Genomic DNA, 17,932 nt, shown 5'->3' with positions numbered 1-17,932 from the left:
CTTGTAAAAAAAACTACAAATTATAAATAATACTGTTTTATATTATCGAATTAATGTATGTATATTGTAAAATCATAAAATATTTATTAATTACCGTAAATATAAAAGCTTGTAAACAAATTGACAGGAAGTGTATCAAAATGTGATGATGACATCGCGGGTACTGCACAAATTATATTACGATTTTAATTTAATTTCTTTGTTTTCATTTCAGCTTTTTTTAAATTAGAGATTTAAACTTTAAAAATATTTTTCGATTTGATTATTATTTATCATTTAAACAGGTAAATATTTTTTAATTATTTTTTTAAACTTTTATTGACAAATAATTTTAGATAATTTTTATAAAGAATTTCACTCTTTCGATGAAATTTTGTGATCAGAGCGGTAATTTTAAATAAAAAACTCTTCAGCACTAATTCAGCACTACAGCCCTAATTAGTGACTTTAAAGATTAATTTACAGATTAAGACCAAACATTAAAAGATGTCATAATAAAAGACGATAGTAGGCAGCTTTTCTGCTGGTGACATTTTTTAAAAACCAAATGAAGTAACTTTACAATTTGAATTGAATCACCAAGAAAGGTGATATAAAAAATATAAGTATAAAAATAAATTATACTACAATAGTAACAATACTAATACAACTCATTTATTTTTACGATACTTAAACTTTTTAGTTTTTGAAAAGTTGTTAAACTAATTGTAAATTGTAAGTAAGATTTAATATTAATTGAGAAAGACCTCTTGTAAAAGTAGTAAATGAAAGAGGTACAATTGTAAACTTTAATTATGTTTAATAATAAGTTTAGTTTAGATATATTATATATATTATATATATAAAAAGGATTGAGAAATCATCTGGTAAATTAAAAATTATCTGTAATTTCTTAATATCACACAGAATTATTACACACAATAAAAGGTCCTTTTTCAGTTTTTGTGATAAATATAAATTTGCCTTCTTCATAATAATTTTTTCCTCAGAGTTTTGTTCAAATAAATATTATAAACAAGTGTTAAATATTAACAAAATTTGATAGTTTCTATTTTATTATATTATTTTTAGTAATTAATTTCATTTTTTTAACAGATGGCCCCTCGCAAAGCTAAAAATTTTAATGAAATTAATGAAAATTCATTTGAAAGGTTTGTTTTTTAGATATATTTCATTGTATTTCTACTTCTTTAACGCTAGACAAATTTCAATCTTTATGACTAATAAAAAATTTTCATATTGTATTTTATCATCACCCCAAACCCTACTGACATTTATTCTATCTTATTTAAATTTATTGAACAACAAAAAAACTAAACAACATCTGTAATATTTTTATCTTAAATGGTCCAAGTTTTTTATTTATGTACTCATTATTTGTATAATAATTTTTTTTTCTCAAGTGTTTGTAATATTTTTTTTCCAGGCAGACAAAGATCAATGAATTTTTCACACTTAGAAGAAGCTGCAGAACCAATACTAAAGACTTGAAAGTAATTTTAGTTCTGGCTTGTAATGAATGCAATTATATTTTCATGCTAGCATCATGAATATTCGTTTTATTAATTTTTTTTTTCAGAATAAAGAAAAAGAGGAACTAGAGAGATGTATTCAGGAAGTTGAGAGAGAAAAAGACAGCAGCAATTTAATGGTAAGTACAATTTTTAGCTTTGAAAAACAATTTTACAAAGTAAATTAAATTAAGTTATTCATAAATCGAGTTATTCAAATAGATAAAAAACGAAATAAAATTATTTAACAGGTGAAGGACATAGAAGGAAAAGGACGAGGAGTTGTCGCTGCCAGGACTTTCAACAAAAATGAATTTGTGGTTGAGTATGCGGGTGAGCTGATTGAACTTTCTACTGCTAGAGAGCGGGAAGGCAAATACAATCACTCGTCTGCTGTTGGCTGCTACATGTACTACTTCAAGTACAAAAACAAAAATTATTGGTTTGTTTTCAATTTCTCTCTAAAATGAATTCTAAATTTCTAACACATTTGTTACATTTTAAATTAAAAATTATATGTTGATAGTTTTTTTTGTTTTGTATAATATTTTTGGACCATAAAGATTCACTGTAGTTTGTTTTTAAATGTAGTCTTAATGTAATTTCTTCTTTTTTGAACAGCATTGACGCTACAGCAGAAACAGGTCGTCTAGGAAGATTAGTAAATCACAGTCGATTGAAACCGAACTGCTCGACCAAAGTGGTTGTGGTCGAAAATGTACCACGACTAATTTTGGTTGCAAATAAAACTATCAAAAACAATGATGAGATTCTTTACGACTATGGAGATCGTAGCAAAGAATCCATATTGGCACACCCATGGCTGGCTCTATGATCTTGTCTGTCTGTCTTATTTGTTTATAATTTTATTTAAAATCTTATTTTTACTCCACAATTTGAGTCAAAATCGAGAAGCATATAACTGCAATATTGAAATTGTGGTCATCTGTCAATATAGAGTCAGAATAGTTTTAATTTTTTTTTTATTTTTCTGAATACTTGAAATATTATTTATTGATGTAAATATTTGTACATAGAGATTTATAACTTAACTTATCTGTATCGTAATGTGACTGTTTCGAATATTAGGGAAAGGTTGTATTATTTCTGAGCTATGCATTAAATGTGTGACAGGTTCATGTGTACTCTTGCTTGACGTCATTTCGTTTAGATACATGTTACGTGAAACATATCACAACTATTATTTACATGTAAATAAATTCAGTCTTGCAAAGTCATTTTCATTATTCTTTGAACGAAAAAAATTAGTTAAATATATTAATTACTGAAAAATTTATTTCTTAACTTTCTTGTTAAACCTCTTATGTAAAATTTTACATGATTCCATGGCTGATTGGTAATTTTAAAAATCTGATTTTATTTTTTCCAATGCAACTTTATATATTTTCGAAGACCCGTAAGGCTAAAATAAGATGCTATGGTTGCAATTCTTTACCTTTTTCAACGTTTCCAACTGACTTCTGTTTGCAAGGCACTGCAAAATAAAATTTAACTAGCAATCATTTTTAATATGCATTTGTAATATTTAAAAGAACAAAATTAATTAAACCGCAAAAAACTGACTAAAATCGCTGATTCGATCAACCAAATGTTAAAATTTTCGGTTAGTGCACAAATGAACGCATTTTTCACAAAGATCTGAATGTTTAATCTAATAAATGATTATCTCTACAATAATCCGAACATATTTAACGAATTACAACATCTGATAAGCATCGAGATGTTTATGGTAGTCAAACAGAAGAAAACAAGGTAAGTTTTTAAACAAGGTAAGTTTTTAATGTGTATTTAAGCAAATGCCGGACATTTTTGATTGAAAGAAACTTAAAATTAAAAATAAACAGATTGCTAAACGCTGCAGAATTTAATAAATTAATCAATAATATTAAAACGTTTGTAATTTAAATCAAGTGATGCATATATTTATATATATACAAACAGAACATGCAAACATACAAATGTATAGATCTATGTATACAGGCGTACAAACACGTTTTTGTATGTTACACGTAGTAAAATATATGCATATCGTTAATGAAATATGATATGAGTTCAGACACAACGAAAATATAATGAAAAGATATGGTTTAAAATTAAATTTTCCTAAGAAATGAAAATATTCGACTAAAACACTTAAAATTTTTCATTTCTTACAAAGCAGTTCTTAGGTACGTTGAGAAAACATTACAAAGAAAATATGCATACGTCGAAAAATTTACATACGGATAAGTAGTTTATAGTATAAACATATGAGCTAAGCAAATAAATAAATGCAACATACGGGCAAAGACGGAACGAATAATTACAACGGTAAAAAAATGAGTAGAAAGTTAGATGTGGAATTCCTGGATTGAAGACTATAATGCAGATGTAGAAAAATGCAAGTTTCTGACAAAAATATAAATATTATTTAGGAACAGACGGTTACAAATGAAAATGACAACGAATGACGACATATGAAAATGATGGTAAATCAAAGGAAAGGCTTCGTTTATAAGCAAATCTTCACCATTCGTTTATCTATTAACTAAACGTATCATGAATACATTGGACAAAATTAAATCAATCAAAATAACATCAAATTTAACTTAAAATTTCAATGAATAGACAACGAACGCGTACAACTTCCATATTTATTTATTATTATAATACATATTCACAAAATTTTTATCAATCAACCAACCAATCAATCTAAGATATATATTATTAATATATAGTTCATCATTAACAAAATAGTAATACCCTACTAGCAAACTATCATGAGTTTAATAACATAACTACAACATTCATTCAGCTTTTCAATAGAAGAAATCATTCATTCATCCAACAATTTAGTAAATTTAGTAGAAGGAATCATTCATTCATTCCAGCAATTCAATAGAAGGAATGCTTCATTCATTCATTAATTTGATCCATTCAATTCATTTAAATAAGATCAGCCACATTCATGGGCATTTCTTCTATTGTGGTGTTGTAAAATGTTTCAATATCCTTCATTATTCTCCTGTCCTCATTCGTTACGAAGTTTATCGCGACACCTTTCCTGCCGAAACGACCACCTCTTCCAATCCTATTTGAATTAAAATAAATAAAAAACTAATCGGACCAACATATCAAAATATAGTTTAATTGTAAATGATAAATTAGGAAAACATTTATAGAATACCGTATAACACAAGAAAAAAAATTAAAAAATAACCTGTGAATGTAATTATCTCTATTGGTGGGCACGTCGTAGTTGATGACTAACGAAACTTGTTGCACGTCGATACCTCTAGCTAGGAGGTCTGTAGTGATGAGAACTCGACTGGACCCCGACCTGAACTCTCTCATGATCACATCTCGCTGCCCTTGCTCCATGTCTCCGTGCTGTCATGCAAATTTATAGAGTAACAAAAAATTAGAAAATTGTATATGAGTGAAAACAAAATTGAAAAATTGTGTTAAATCTAAATAAAATTTTAATCTTTCAATCTTTCGAAACTATACAGAAATAATCAAAACTGAAAAATTATGCTAAAATCTAAATAAAGTTACAATCTTTTGAAATACTCCACAAAGGCAAGTGTTAAAAGTGAACTTATACATGGAAAATATTAAAAAGTGGAAAGCTTGCTTACAATAGCAGAGATGGTGAAGTCTCGTTGGTGCATTTTCTCAGTAAGCCATTCAACTTTGCGACGGGTGTTACAGAAGATGACTGCTTGCGTTATGGTCAGAGTCTCGTACAAGTCACAGAGCGTATCTAGTTTCCATTCCTGAGCAAGCAATGAGTGTTAAAATTTAATTGAGTTTTTTTAAAAAAAAGTGATTTAAATAAATAATAATTAAAATAGCTGATTAAAATAAAACTGATTAAAACCTCTTGTTCTATGACGACGTAGAATTGACGGATTCCTTCCAATGTCAGCTCTTCCTTTCTCACGAGAATCCTAATTGGGTCACGCATGAATCTCTTGGTGACATCCAACACGTCGTCAGGCATGGTTGCTGATAGGAGTATGACCTAGATAGATGGGAAATAATTTTACAAATGCATATAAATAAATTTCTGATTCATCATAAACATGACTAGACAAACCGTTTGATACAGCTTAAAACTTAGTAAAAAAAACAAACCAAAAATTGAAATATAAACAATGGCATAAAAAAACATAGTATCAGTAAACACGCCTTATAAGCATGCCTAACATACCTGAATATTTTCATTGAGAGTTCTGAAGACATCGTATATCTGATCCTTGAATCCTCTGGATAACATTTCATCTGCCTCATCCAATATAAACTGTTTGATGTATTTTGTATCTGGATAATCAAGTTATAGTTATTAAATATAGAGAATTATAAAATAATAAATATGAAATAAATGAAAAAATAAAATTACTAAGAGCTCGTCTTTGGATCATATCGAAAACTCTTCCAGGTGTACCGACGACAACATGCACCCCACTTGATAGTCGATGTAGGTTCTCCCTGACATTAGTACCCCCGATACATGCATGACATTCAGCCTTCATGTAGTCCCCGAGCGCCACAACTACCTTCTGAATCTGTGAAAAACATTGCAAATAAAAATATTATTCATCAGCTTCTGGAAAGTACAAGAAATTTTAAAAAATTTCATTCATACTGAAGTAGCCTTTTAATGATATTGAACTAACTAACAACAAAAACAACATGGCAATAAAAGCAACATTAATAAGAGCAACAGTGAAAAGTACCTGTTGAGCAAGTTCTCTGGTAGGGGCAAGAATTAAGGCCTGACATTCTTTTAGGGACGTGTCGATTTTCTGCAATATTGCAATTGCAAAAGTTGCTGTTTTACCAGTACCTGACTGAGCCTGTGCAATGACATCAAATCCCTTCGTGCATGGCATTATTGCCCTCTGTTGAATAGCTGATGGTTTCTCAAAGCCATATGCGTAGACACCTCTAAGCAGATTTTCTTTGAGGTTCATGTCATCGAAATTTTCAATAACTTCGTCCCAATTACTCTGAACAGAAGAAAAAGAGTTAAAAATTAAAATATTAAACAAGCTGGTAATGACCAATAAACTAAATTCAAAACCATCATGACTAGGGTGCTAGCTAGACTTGAAAGCAAATTTATTTATAAAAAACCGGAAAAGAAACAAACCTCAATAAGACCTTCCTGCCTGAGGTCATTGGGTCTATCTCCGACGACTTCATTGGCCGCCTTGCCGTCAGATCCTGCCTCAGCTCTTATCTGACTTGAATCATTATCTTTGTTGCGGTCGTAATCACGACCGGATCGCTGGCCGTAGCCATCTCTTTCGGCACTACCACCAGAATTGAAATTCTGAGTTTTACCGGCAACTCTGAAAGTGAAACAAAATGCTAAAATTTAATAAATAGAAAATTAAATCAATAGAAAAATATTTAAAATTTCAAAACAAACCTTTTTTTATCGTTGTCTTTGTAAGACATTATTTTATTCTAATTTCAAACGCGAATAATTGAAGATTTAATCAATTGTTTTTAGGGAAGAGCGTGAAGACTAAAAATGCAGTTAATATCCGGTGAAATAAACGTGATGCGCAATATTTTGTTTAGCTCGCCATCAATAAAGAGCGTGACGTCTAAATTATATTTTGAAGAATTTTCCAGTCCAAACTCTTTGCTCTGTTATCGAATTTAATTAATTAAATCAAATATCTAAATATAACGCTAAAATTAAAGCTAATAAGTCGTATTAATCAATGAATAACTCTGGCGCTATAATCCGAACGATAGCAGGGAAGGATTTGAAGCCAGCTCAATGCATGCGAGGTATATATAGTCAGGTAACCCAAAGATAATTGATCATCTTCATCTTAAGTATCTATGTTGTAAAATACATTGAAAAATAATTAATGGCAAATGTATTAATTAATTATATTTTAAAACAAATGTTAAATTAAATTGTCAATGTAAATGTCAAATATATTAATTAATTATATTGTAAAACAAATGTTAAATTATGTTTTTTCAAGTCTAGTGTATCCTCTTATTATATGAATTAAATGATATAGTTTGCTATCAGTATAAATCAGTTTTTGAATTTTAATGGCATTTATTTATTCAGCGTCAACTGAGCTTAGAACGCGTGGTATGGAACAACCATATTCGTAAAACACGTGGTCTCAGGTACCATGTTCATAAAACACATGGTGTCTCATGATTTTTCGACAAATGGATTCTGTCTACAAAACTTCTGGGATTGTTCATAAATAAAAAATTATCCTATTTTATTTTTTTTACATAGAATTACCAGATTTGCCTTCCTGGACAAGGAACAGAAAAACCAGTAAAGTAACTTATTAAAACTAGTGAGGTAAGACCTTGCCAAGCTGCTTTTCCTCCATCAAACATTGATTAGACATGTTCGATTTCTTTTCAATAATCAAATAAACTAGGTATAATTAATGAAAGATTGCACTGTCCACAACTAAAAAAATGTTGACCGGTAAACAGACAGCACGGCCATCAAGTCTTGACCTAGGCGTCCACCAAGGAAACTATCGAGATATTGTTTGGTAATTTTCTCAATAGACAAAATTTCTAAACAAACGAAATGTCTGCTCCGTACGGCAGCGCAAGCCAGTGTAGTGGACTTTTATAAAACAGGTTGGCGGTACATTTGTGTCAAACTGTCAGGTAAGCTAAAAATAATTAAAACAAAAGTTTAGAGTGATGATTTAAAACAGTAGTATGCTTATTATAGATTTTGTGTCAAACTGTCAGGTAAGCTAGAAATAATTAAAACAATAGTTTAGAGTGATGGTTTAAAACAGTAGTATGCTTATTATAGAGTAACTTAATGTTTGTGCTTATGTTTCGGTCAATGTGTCGAATGGAGAGAAAACTTTATAGTTTATGGTGACGAAGAAGATATGGAAACAATTTGACAACCTTTTACAGAAAAACGTTGCATATTAAAATTAATTTGTGACAAAATAATTTGTCGTTAAGCTAATGTCATCTCTACCACCAAAACTTAATTAAAATGAAATAATTTTAAATAAAGTTTGGTTAAAATTAGTTGAAAAATTTAAAAAAAATTTAAATTTCATATCGAGACATCATATGCACACCATTAAATCACGAAATAAATACAAATCATTTAAAATTGTTCGAAATGATAAAAAAAATAAAACAGAAAATTGTTCATAGATGTTGCACATAATCGTTTTTGCACAATGGCACTCTCCGTCTCCACATAGTTTGAGTTAGTTTGTATGTGTCTCTATGTGTTTGTATGTGTCTGTATATGTGTGTGTAGTTGGTTTGTGTGTGTGTGTGTGTGTTTTGAATGAACAAGTTTTATGTTTTATTTCACGTAAAAATTGTTTAGTCTGGACATTAACAGAAAGTGACATAATAAATGATACATATATTGATTAGTTAAATTGTCATAAATGATACATATATTGATTAGTTAAATTGTCATAAATGATACATATATTGATTAGTTAAATTGTCATACTTGATATAAATATTAAGCATTATATTGAAAGCTGTTCATTATTGCGCCTACACACTACTAAACGGTATCGTTCTTTAGATTCACTAATCATTAAGCGGTATATTAGTAAATGTCATAGAACATGATCTTTGGGAAATTAAATGGCAGTACATCAACAAAAACGACGACTCCATGCAAAATTGTAAGGGCATTTAGCAAAATTTAAAGGTATTTAATAAGTGTGTAACCAAATATTTGTAATGATATAAGTTTCGAAATATAGAATCATAAATAATTTATTCAGATAAAACTTCGTTTATTAAATTTTGTCGGTACGTGCGATTTATAGAAGACAAAAATTCTGTCACTATTTAAGATTATCACTGAGTCATATCTCCGTCATTATTTACTAAGTAATATATAGCTGGGGTTTGAAAGTAAAAACTTATCGTTGTAAAAGAGTACGTTATATTGAAGTCCTTATGTATGGTTATAATGGTTATATACATGTATATATTATATGGACAAATTAAAAAAAATGTACAGACATTAAAAAGTTAATATATATATATATATATATATATATATATATATATATATATATATATATATATATATATATATATATATATATATAATATATAGGAAACACCAATATAGATATTGATCTCATTACGTGAAATGCATCAACATGTTAAACTTCTATCTCCTTAGCTTGCAGTCCAATGGTAATGAAAATATTTGTATACATCTTAATATATAAATAATACTTAATTTGCATAATTAAATAATAATAATAGAAATAATAATTGTAACTAAATAATAATAATAATAATAGATGTGATAGTAACAACTAAATAATAAAAACAATTCTTAAACCCTGAACGATTACTTCAAATCATCGACAACCTTCCTCATCTCTCCTAACGATATCTCCTCCTCTTTCATCTCGGTGGGAAGCAGCAACTTCTCCATCAGGATGGCATCCCTCAGGCGGGCTTCAGGAAGAACTTTTATCCGAATGTTCTTGAATCCGTATTCAGAGAAAAGCTGTTTGTACTCTGCCGCGGTCCGCTCCCTGCCGTTCACGGTCACCAGCATGCCCAGGTCGAGAATGAGTGTCGATAGCGGGCCGTCTTTGTTCTCGTTCAAAATTTTCTCCAAAACTAATAAAGCACCACCTAGTTGGAGATGGATTTAAGTGGTGTTGGGCTATATACATTCACGTGTGTGTATGCGTATTATTATTTATTATCGGTTTAAGACTGTCAGAAATGCAATTGTTGATAGAGATTACTAGCTAACGCAGAACATGCTGTGAGTTTTATAAATAATTGTATTATTTATTATTATATAGATATGAAATTATTGAGAAATGTCACTGCATTTTCAGCTTTTGTACATCGCAATATATCGTTTGTATGTACTGCAGTCTCAAATCTCATTTCGTTTATGTATATAATATATACACATTTTGAATACTTATCGAGGGTAGGAGAAAGTAAAATATGATATTAAGCTTCTTACTCTATATTTTAGTTTTTAAAATATGCTCCCGTCATTAAATCATAGCCGCGTACGTGCGCTTTTGTCCTAAACAGGTTTGGAAGCAGCATTAAACGTCAAGTAAAAAATATATTGCAATAAATTATTGTTAATTGTTTGAAGAAACACGCACACACATTTGCACATTCATCCAAAGTATGCGAATAATATTTTCATTTCATAATCAGGTCAGATGTTTTGATGTATGTATATATCTTGCATCCAGTCTGGAACATGCAAATATATTTAAAAAGGAAACTATATAGACAACACAACAAACGCATATGTGTCAACAGATCGGCAGGTACTTGGCATAGCAAAACCAAGTTATGAATTGTTTCTGTTGCGGTCTAGACTCTAGACCATTGTTCATTAGTTTGTGATTTTTTTAAGTGTCTAAACATGAATGAGTGTTTTATTACTGTTGATGCGTTAACACTTTTGTTTTGTGATTTTGTCTTGATTGATGTTGTTTTTAACTCACATTCTTCATTATTTATAGCACAACATAACACGAAAGGACAAGAAAACATCATCATAATGAGTAACACTCTACTCTACTAACTTCAAGACCACAAACACAACACAACACGGCTCAATTTCGTATAGACGACATTAGTAATAACAACAGCAGAGGTAATAATAACAATAACAATAATAAATAAAAAATATTAATAATAAGAACATCAAATAAAGCAATCTAGATAAGAATGATGAATGGCAGTACGTAACATTCAGCAGACAGATCTAGTTGACCGACTTATTTGAACGTCTGAACTAGTTTCGATATTTGAAACCGATGACAATTTTTCTCATTTAATCAACTGAGGCAATGATATCAAGGAGTTTTTAAATCATGATTGTGATGATGACATCGGCAGCTATAACGAAGATCACCTTATAATGTTCATTAGACGACTACGTATAAATTAATTTGACACCAAATATTTTAATATTTTGAATAAAATGTATACACTCCTAATCTTACTTAAGCAAGGCTTCAACTGGCGTTTCTTTATTAAAACCACAACGCATAACATAATATAGAGGTCTTAATGTTCACCCAACGCGTAACATCCGAAATCAGCATGTGTATTTGTACATAGCATTATCACCTTTGTCATCATCGTCGTCATCATCGTCGTCATCATCATCATCATCGTCGTCACCTCACCTGGTTTGATGGCGTGGTAAACTTTCGTGAGTAGCTTATCCAGGTGTTCGACGTCCCAATCGTGTACGACGTTGCTCAGGATGTAGAGGTCAGCAGGGGTCAAGCTGTCTTCGAAGAAGTCTTCTGTAGGTGCCGTGTGTGTGTTTGTTTGTGTGTGTGCGTGTGTGTGTTTGTTAAGAAAATTGAATTAAATAGAATGAACTTTATTTTTACACTTGTTATAAAGATCCTCATCCCATTTAAGACCCGTTGATTAAATTAAAAGCATTTGAAAACATCTCGTCTTAAACATGGGGTCTACGGCATTGGTGACAACAATTATTATTTGCATTTGTTGATCTAGTGATTGCTTAATTGCCTGTTGTTACTACCAAGTAGGTACATATGAAATGTTTTTTGCTTGTAGTCACGCACTGAAGTTTAAAGACGAAATTCATAAAAATGAAACAGCTTGTGGAAAAAGGAACGAACTGATTTCATAGTGTAAATTTTCAGGCACATCTTTAGGCAAAAATTGGTCGGCCATCTTGACGACGTCATGTAAGTCGGCCACAGTCACGTGCATGGAGGGGTACTTTTTGGCCAGGGTCAGCCCGAATGCCCCGGTTCCTCCTGAATGAGTGATGGATGAAAAATAAATAAATGAATGAATAAACGTTGGGTGAATGATAAGTGAATTAGACAATAATGAGAAAATGAATGATGAATAAATGACGAACGAATGAAAGATTATAAATTACTAAATTAGATTCAAAGCCCAACACCCTATACCTCCAAGGTCAATGGCGGTTTTGTATTGCTTCAGGTCAAAAGCCTTCAAGACGTGTGGAGCGTCTGCATATGAAAACATCTGCATAGTACTCAAGAACTCCATCCGCTTCTTGTCGTCTGAATATAATCCATTTCCTGTTCAGGTTTTTGTTTTTTTTGTTTGTTTGTGTTTGCGCGCGAAGTATGCTTTGGTTTGGGTTTCTGTTAAAAATTTGGTTGAGTTATGAGATTGTTATAATGTATAGCAGAAAGTGATGCAGCGTAATGTGAGGAAATTTACGCTAATTCAAGTAGATGCAAGTTTATTAACTTAAAGATATGTTAATTTATGTAAGTTTGTGTTAATTTATGTAAGCTTATGTTAATTTATGTAAGCTTATGTTAATATAGATAATTTTATGTTAGTTTATGTTATTAAAATAACTTAGTGACCTTTCTTGAAACATTGGTCTCCTTTTCCCAGTGCCGTGTTCAGCTGTTGGCGACCTGAAATGAAAAATTGATTGGTAGGTTGGTTGATTGATTGATGAATAGATAGATAGATTGATAGATAGATAAATTGATTGATTGATTAATTGATTGATTGATTGATTGATTGGATAAACGATTGATATATGTATCGAGAACGTAAATGATTGGTTAATAATAAATAAATGAACGATGGATTAAATGATTGATATTAAATGAACGAATCACTGATTAATTAAATGATTGATCGTTTTCCAGATAAATGAAACGCGCTAATGACGATTATATACAAAACTATGAAAGTTTTGTGCAAATCTAACACCACAAAACAATTAAATACAATCTTTTGCTTTAAACGTTATTTTCCAGTCTCAATTTTCCAATTTCCAAATTATTCACTCTAATTAAAACAATCTCAATTAAAAAACCTGCCTTAAGATGTTTATAATTGTCATAAAAACTTCTTTCATAGCGTTGTAAAAATTTTTTCTTGCATCATTAAGAGGCTTAAATAACGTAAACAAAAATTTCCATTCGTTTATATTTAAACTAAAATTATTTTCATTTTTTTCTGGTGATTTGAAAAGTGAAAGTGCAATATTGTGGTTTGTTTTTGTTATAAAAATAACACATAACCACAAACAAATATTATGTATGTATGTATGTATGTGTGTGTGTGTGTGTGTGTGTGTGTGTGTGAAAATTTTATTAAAAACATGTTGATATAACAATGCATTTAACCTCAACAACAACAACAACAACAACAACAACAACAAACATGTAACGTATGGCGAGCAAGAAAGAAAAAATTGTGTCAACATAAAAAATATCGGCAAAATCAATAATAACCACAAATAATAACAACAACAACAATGACAACAAAAACAGTAACAACAACAACAACAACAGTAATAACAACAATCATAACAATAACATGAAAAAACAGTGATGTAAACAAGGGTTATCTTCTAGAATGGAAAATTTTGGCTAGGTCCAAAGCTAATTTGAAAACAACCTCAGTCCAAATTTTTAAAATTTGTACTGAGAGCTGTTTCAGACCTGCACAACGATTAATTAATAAAACGAGGACCAATTTTGCACGAAGTCACCGATTATACAATAGCGAGATGTGCGTTTAAAACTCGTGTGATAAGCAAAAACAACTTTGCCTACCTTTTGAGAAATAAATCCGCCCGTCTGACTGATAACAAATTAAAAATAACATTATAAATAAAAATCGAGACAACAACAACAGCAGCAGATGCAGCAAAGATGATATAAGTAAATGAAATCAATATTAACAGCAGCTTAAAAGTTACGATGATAAACATAAGGCAGCTCTAATGATGATAATGATAATTATAACAATAACAACAACAACAATAACAATAATAATAATACCTAGAATTATAATAGTGATAATGATGATGATAAACACCTTAAAAAACAGCACATATATACTGTATGTTAACCTAGAACCTATATAATTCTGTAATACCATCAATACTAAATAGTATAGTGCTATATTACTGCATGTTCCTATACTTCTCCTATACCATTATGATATTTTATAAATCTATAACGCAATAACACTATGTGATCCAAGCATACTAAATTCCTACAATACTTCTATATTACAATACTACTATAATACTATATAAACTTATAAAGCACTATACTATACTGTTATAACTGTTATGTATATGAAATATTCACATCCATCCAACCTAAGTTAACCTGAATTCATTTTTTTCTCCCTAAATAATTACGAAAATAGTTCTAGATATTTGCAAACGGGGTTTTTTATTATATTAATTATTATTATTGTAATAATAATAATTATTGTTATAATAACGATTATTATTATTTATGTTTTTATTGTACCATAATGAACTGTATCAGTAAATTCTAAGTTTCGGTTACTAGAGTTAGTGTGGATGTTAAATATATTATTACGCAACCTATGCTTTTGAATTTACAAATTTAAAAAATAATAAAAAATTAGGCAAGTTAAAAAAACAAGAATATGTTGAAGCTCGCCTAACGATGTGATCAATGTTAATCGATGGGGAACTGTCTCAAAACTAAACTTTTTCAACAGTCTGCTTGTCGAATACACTTGTCTACTGTAAAACATTCACACATCCACACACACCTCAACACACATACTTATACACAAACACTCTATATATTTAATAATAATATGTATAATATACATATAAATAATAAGTATAATATATGGAATAATATATGTGTGCGTGAACACACATGCATATGCACACTAACTTGAATACAGACTTGCGCGCATTTTTTAAGCGATTTCAAGTTTATCAATTTAGATATAATTATTTATTGCCAAATTTGAAAAAAATAACAAAAAATGCGTTTTCTCATCTAACTATTAAAATTTGAAAAATGAAATACTATTCGTCAAAAGTTTTTCCCCAATCACAACAACATTTACAAAGTCTTTACAACAAATGTTACACAAGCAAAACAATTAATTGACCGCAGCAAGAATAATCAAAAAGCTATCTATTTATCTATCTATCTTTATCTATCTCACCTTCTTTGATACCCTTCGTCAGTTGGCCGAACACAGCATATAGGTCTCCAACTTTGTGAATCAGTGGTTTCATTGTGAATGGACTCGAGTTGACTAGATACTTCTCGGCACAAGTACTACTTCTGTATACAGCTGAATAATTGGATAATTGATTTAATTGGTTGTTTTGGTTATGGAAGTTTGTCACTTTTAGATTCGGTGAGTTAATTAAAATTTATGAATTAATTAGAATTTATGAATTAATTAGAATTTGTTCATTGTTTTACTGTGGTTACGTAAATTTTGAATCAAAATTTAGAGTAGTACTCTGATGAATTCATGTGAAGAAGTACTAAGCATGATACTATAATAGCTACATGAAGACATACAACAAATTTTTTTTCTATTTAAAATAGCACCGTTAAATCGTCATCGACAAATTTGACATCATGAAGATTGCGAATTTTCGAAGACATCCTGAACCTTCAATAGCAATCATGCCACAACAAAAACATGCCAACGTCATAACCAATCATTAATTAACAACATCGTCAATAACACGTTCGTTGGTAATGAACGCAGCAACAATTTTTTCACCGAAACACCACTAAAAACAACAAATAAAATTTATCGAAACACCACCAACAACAACAAAATTAACAAATTCCTAGCCTAAACACCACTAACAACAACAAATTCCTCACCCGAATTGCTGGAATTGAAAGATTTTTCGACCAGTGAAAGAGCTGACAGTGCATTCAGCAGACGTTCAGTAGCGTCAGCGTCTAGCCCAAGTTTGAGAGCCAGCATACAGGCAGTCATTGGTCTCAGTGAATTAGTCAACTCTTCAAATATCCCAAGAGTAGTAGCTGTGTATACTATCTGTATTTAAATAGCAAGTAGTAGTAAATGATGGTTAGTAACAATGGTAGTAACAATGTAATGTTCTTTTTTGAATTAATGTTACTTATTACTACTCTCGTCAATGGTAGTAATAACACTAGTTGAGTATAACTTTTAAGTTATGCTGATTAAAAAAAGGTGATTTTTAACAATGATTAAATTTTTTAAATTTGCTGCTCCGGTAGCTACGAAAGCCATCGCAATTTCTATTTTCACTGTTGACGTCACTACTCCTATCGCTAATAATGTCATTACCTGATTGATGATAACAGCAGCAATTGTCACAGTGTTGGTTTTTTTTGCACCAAGATTGCAAAAGATTTTAATGCTGCTTTGGGTAGAGGCCATTTGCTGAAAGTAATTACAAGCTTGTTGAAATGAATAAAATATTTGAAATTTTTTTCTCAGTCCGATCTCTGCTTTGACACATTTTTATAAGAGGAATTATGTTTTTGTGTTTTATTAATTTTTTTCATAAAATTCTCTTCCGACACACACATTTTTCTTGCTTGATCGAGAGAACCATTATGAAATTATATGTCTGTTATGTGCAATAGAAAGTTATCAGTAACTGATAAATGATTATATGGCTTTGAGGTTAAAGTGTGATCCGGCCTTATATAAAATTCTCAAAAGTTTTTAGGTTTCATTTTCTGAAATTGAGAATAAATAAAAGCGCTTTTTAAAAAGGTAACCAATTTTTACTACTTCATTGTACGAAACGGCTGAAAAAATTTTATTCGTAGTTTCAATTTTTGCCGCTCAAAGTTCAGGCTTGTGTGTTTGTTCGTGCTCGTTCTCCTACCAAGCCATCCGCTGAGATTAAATTCATCAAATTTTTTAATTTATAACCACATCTTGCGTAAAAATCCAAAAAAATTAATGCGACAAAACTTATATAAATAAATAAATATATATATATATATATATATATATATATATATATAAAGAAGTATAGAGATATCTATATATTTATAGTGTTTCTATAAAAAGAAGTGTCTGGTGCTGGCTGCAAAAAATTTGATTGGTCGGTTAAAAAAAGAAAAAATGCACTGAATGGGTTAAAAATGGTTAAAAATGATGGTTAAATAAGAAATGTACTGTAGAGGTTTGTAATGAAAATTTTAGTGGTGACTGCCTGAGGTTAAAAATGGTGGGGCTACTCGCTCTTGAATTTCATCGAGCGGTCCATTTTTTAAATTTTCCATCTTTTTGTGTGCCATCAGTGTTGTTGTTTGTTAAATGTGATGTAGTGAACAAGTTAGTGGAAGTAGTCTATCTGAGTCTACGTTAAGTAGGCAGGCAATGTGTGTTTAAAACGTGATAATTTTACTGATTTTGTTGTCTTATTCCGATTTGTTGTCCAACACCACCACATGCCATTTTAACAATGTCGAATTGTCTATTTTGTGATGTCTAATTGTCTATCTATCTTGCAATAGTCTATCTTGGAACGTCTAAATGTCTACAAGCAACATCACAAGAAGATTACGAATAGGCCTATGTCTGACGCTCTCATGACTGACTAC

General features: G+C 30.2%; 3 protein-coding genes across 3 annotated transcripts; 1 reads left to right on the top strand and 2 right to left on the bottom strand.

The window, feature by feature from the left end:
* Positions 1-1,780: 1,780 nt before the first annotated feature.
* HELRODRAFT_82119 (hypothetical protein) lies at positions 1,781-2,346 on the top strand (the record flags this gene model as incomplete). The annotated part of the gene is made up of 2 exons (XM_009022435.1): positions 1,781-1,953; positions 2,133-2,346. Coding segments are annotated over 2 exons (387 nt in total), but the record flags the coding sequence as incomplete, so codon positions are not given.
* A 1,799-nt stretch (positions 2,347-4,145) lies between these two features.
* HELRODRAFT_112831 (hypothetical protein) lies at positions 4,146-7,289 on the bottom strand. Its single transcript, XM_009022434.1, has 9 exons — positions 6,952-7,289; positions 6,670-6,871; positions 6,254-6,526; positions 5,917-6,082; positions 5,728-5,837; positions 5,395-5,538; positions 5,153-5,290; positions 4,732-4,901; positions 4,146-4,602 (listed from the first exon to the last, which is right to left on the bottom strand). Exons 1-9 carry the CDS (start codon positions 6,978-6,980, stop codon positions 4,458-4,460), a joined length of 1,377 nt encoding a protein of 458 aa, XP_009020682.1. The 5' UTR covers positions 6,981-7,289; the 3' UTR covers positions 4,146-4,457.
* A 2,186-nt stretch (positions 7,290-9,475) lies between these two features.
* Positions 9,476-16,751, bottom strand: HELRODRAFT_192339 (hypothetical protein; the record flags this gene model as incomplete). Its single annotated transcript, XM_009022433.1, has 9 exons — positions 9,476-9,607; positions 9,633-10,178; positions 11,717-11,839; positions 12,188-12,328; positions 12,488-12,622; positions 12,920-12,973; positions 15,522-15,653; positions 16,205-16,382; positions 16,659-16,751. The coding sequence occupies 8 exons, from the start codon at positions 16,749-16,751 to the stop codon at positions 9,886-9,888; spliced, it is 1,149 nt and encodes a 382-aa protein (XP_009020681.1). The 3' UTR covers positions 9,476-9,607; positions 9,633-9,885.
* Positions 16,752-17,932: the final 1,181 nt, after the last annotated feature.

This window comes from Helobdella robusta (assembly GCF_000326865.2).
Source record: "Helobdella robusta unplaced genomic scaffold HELROscaffold_31, whole genome shotgun sequence".
Classification (NCBI taxonomy): Eukaryota; Metazoa; Annelida; class Clitellata; order Rhynchobdellida; family Glossiphoniidae; genus Helobdella; species Helobdella robusta.
This window is presented reverse-complemented; position numbering and strand designations above follow the sequence as displayed.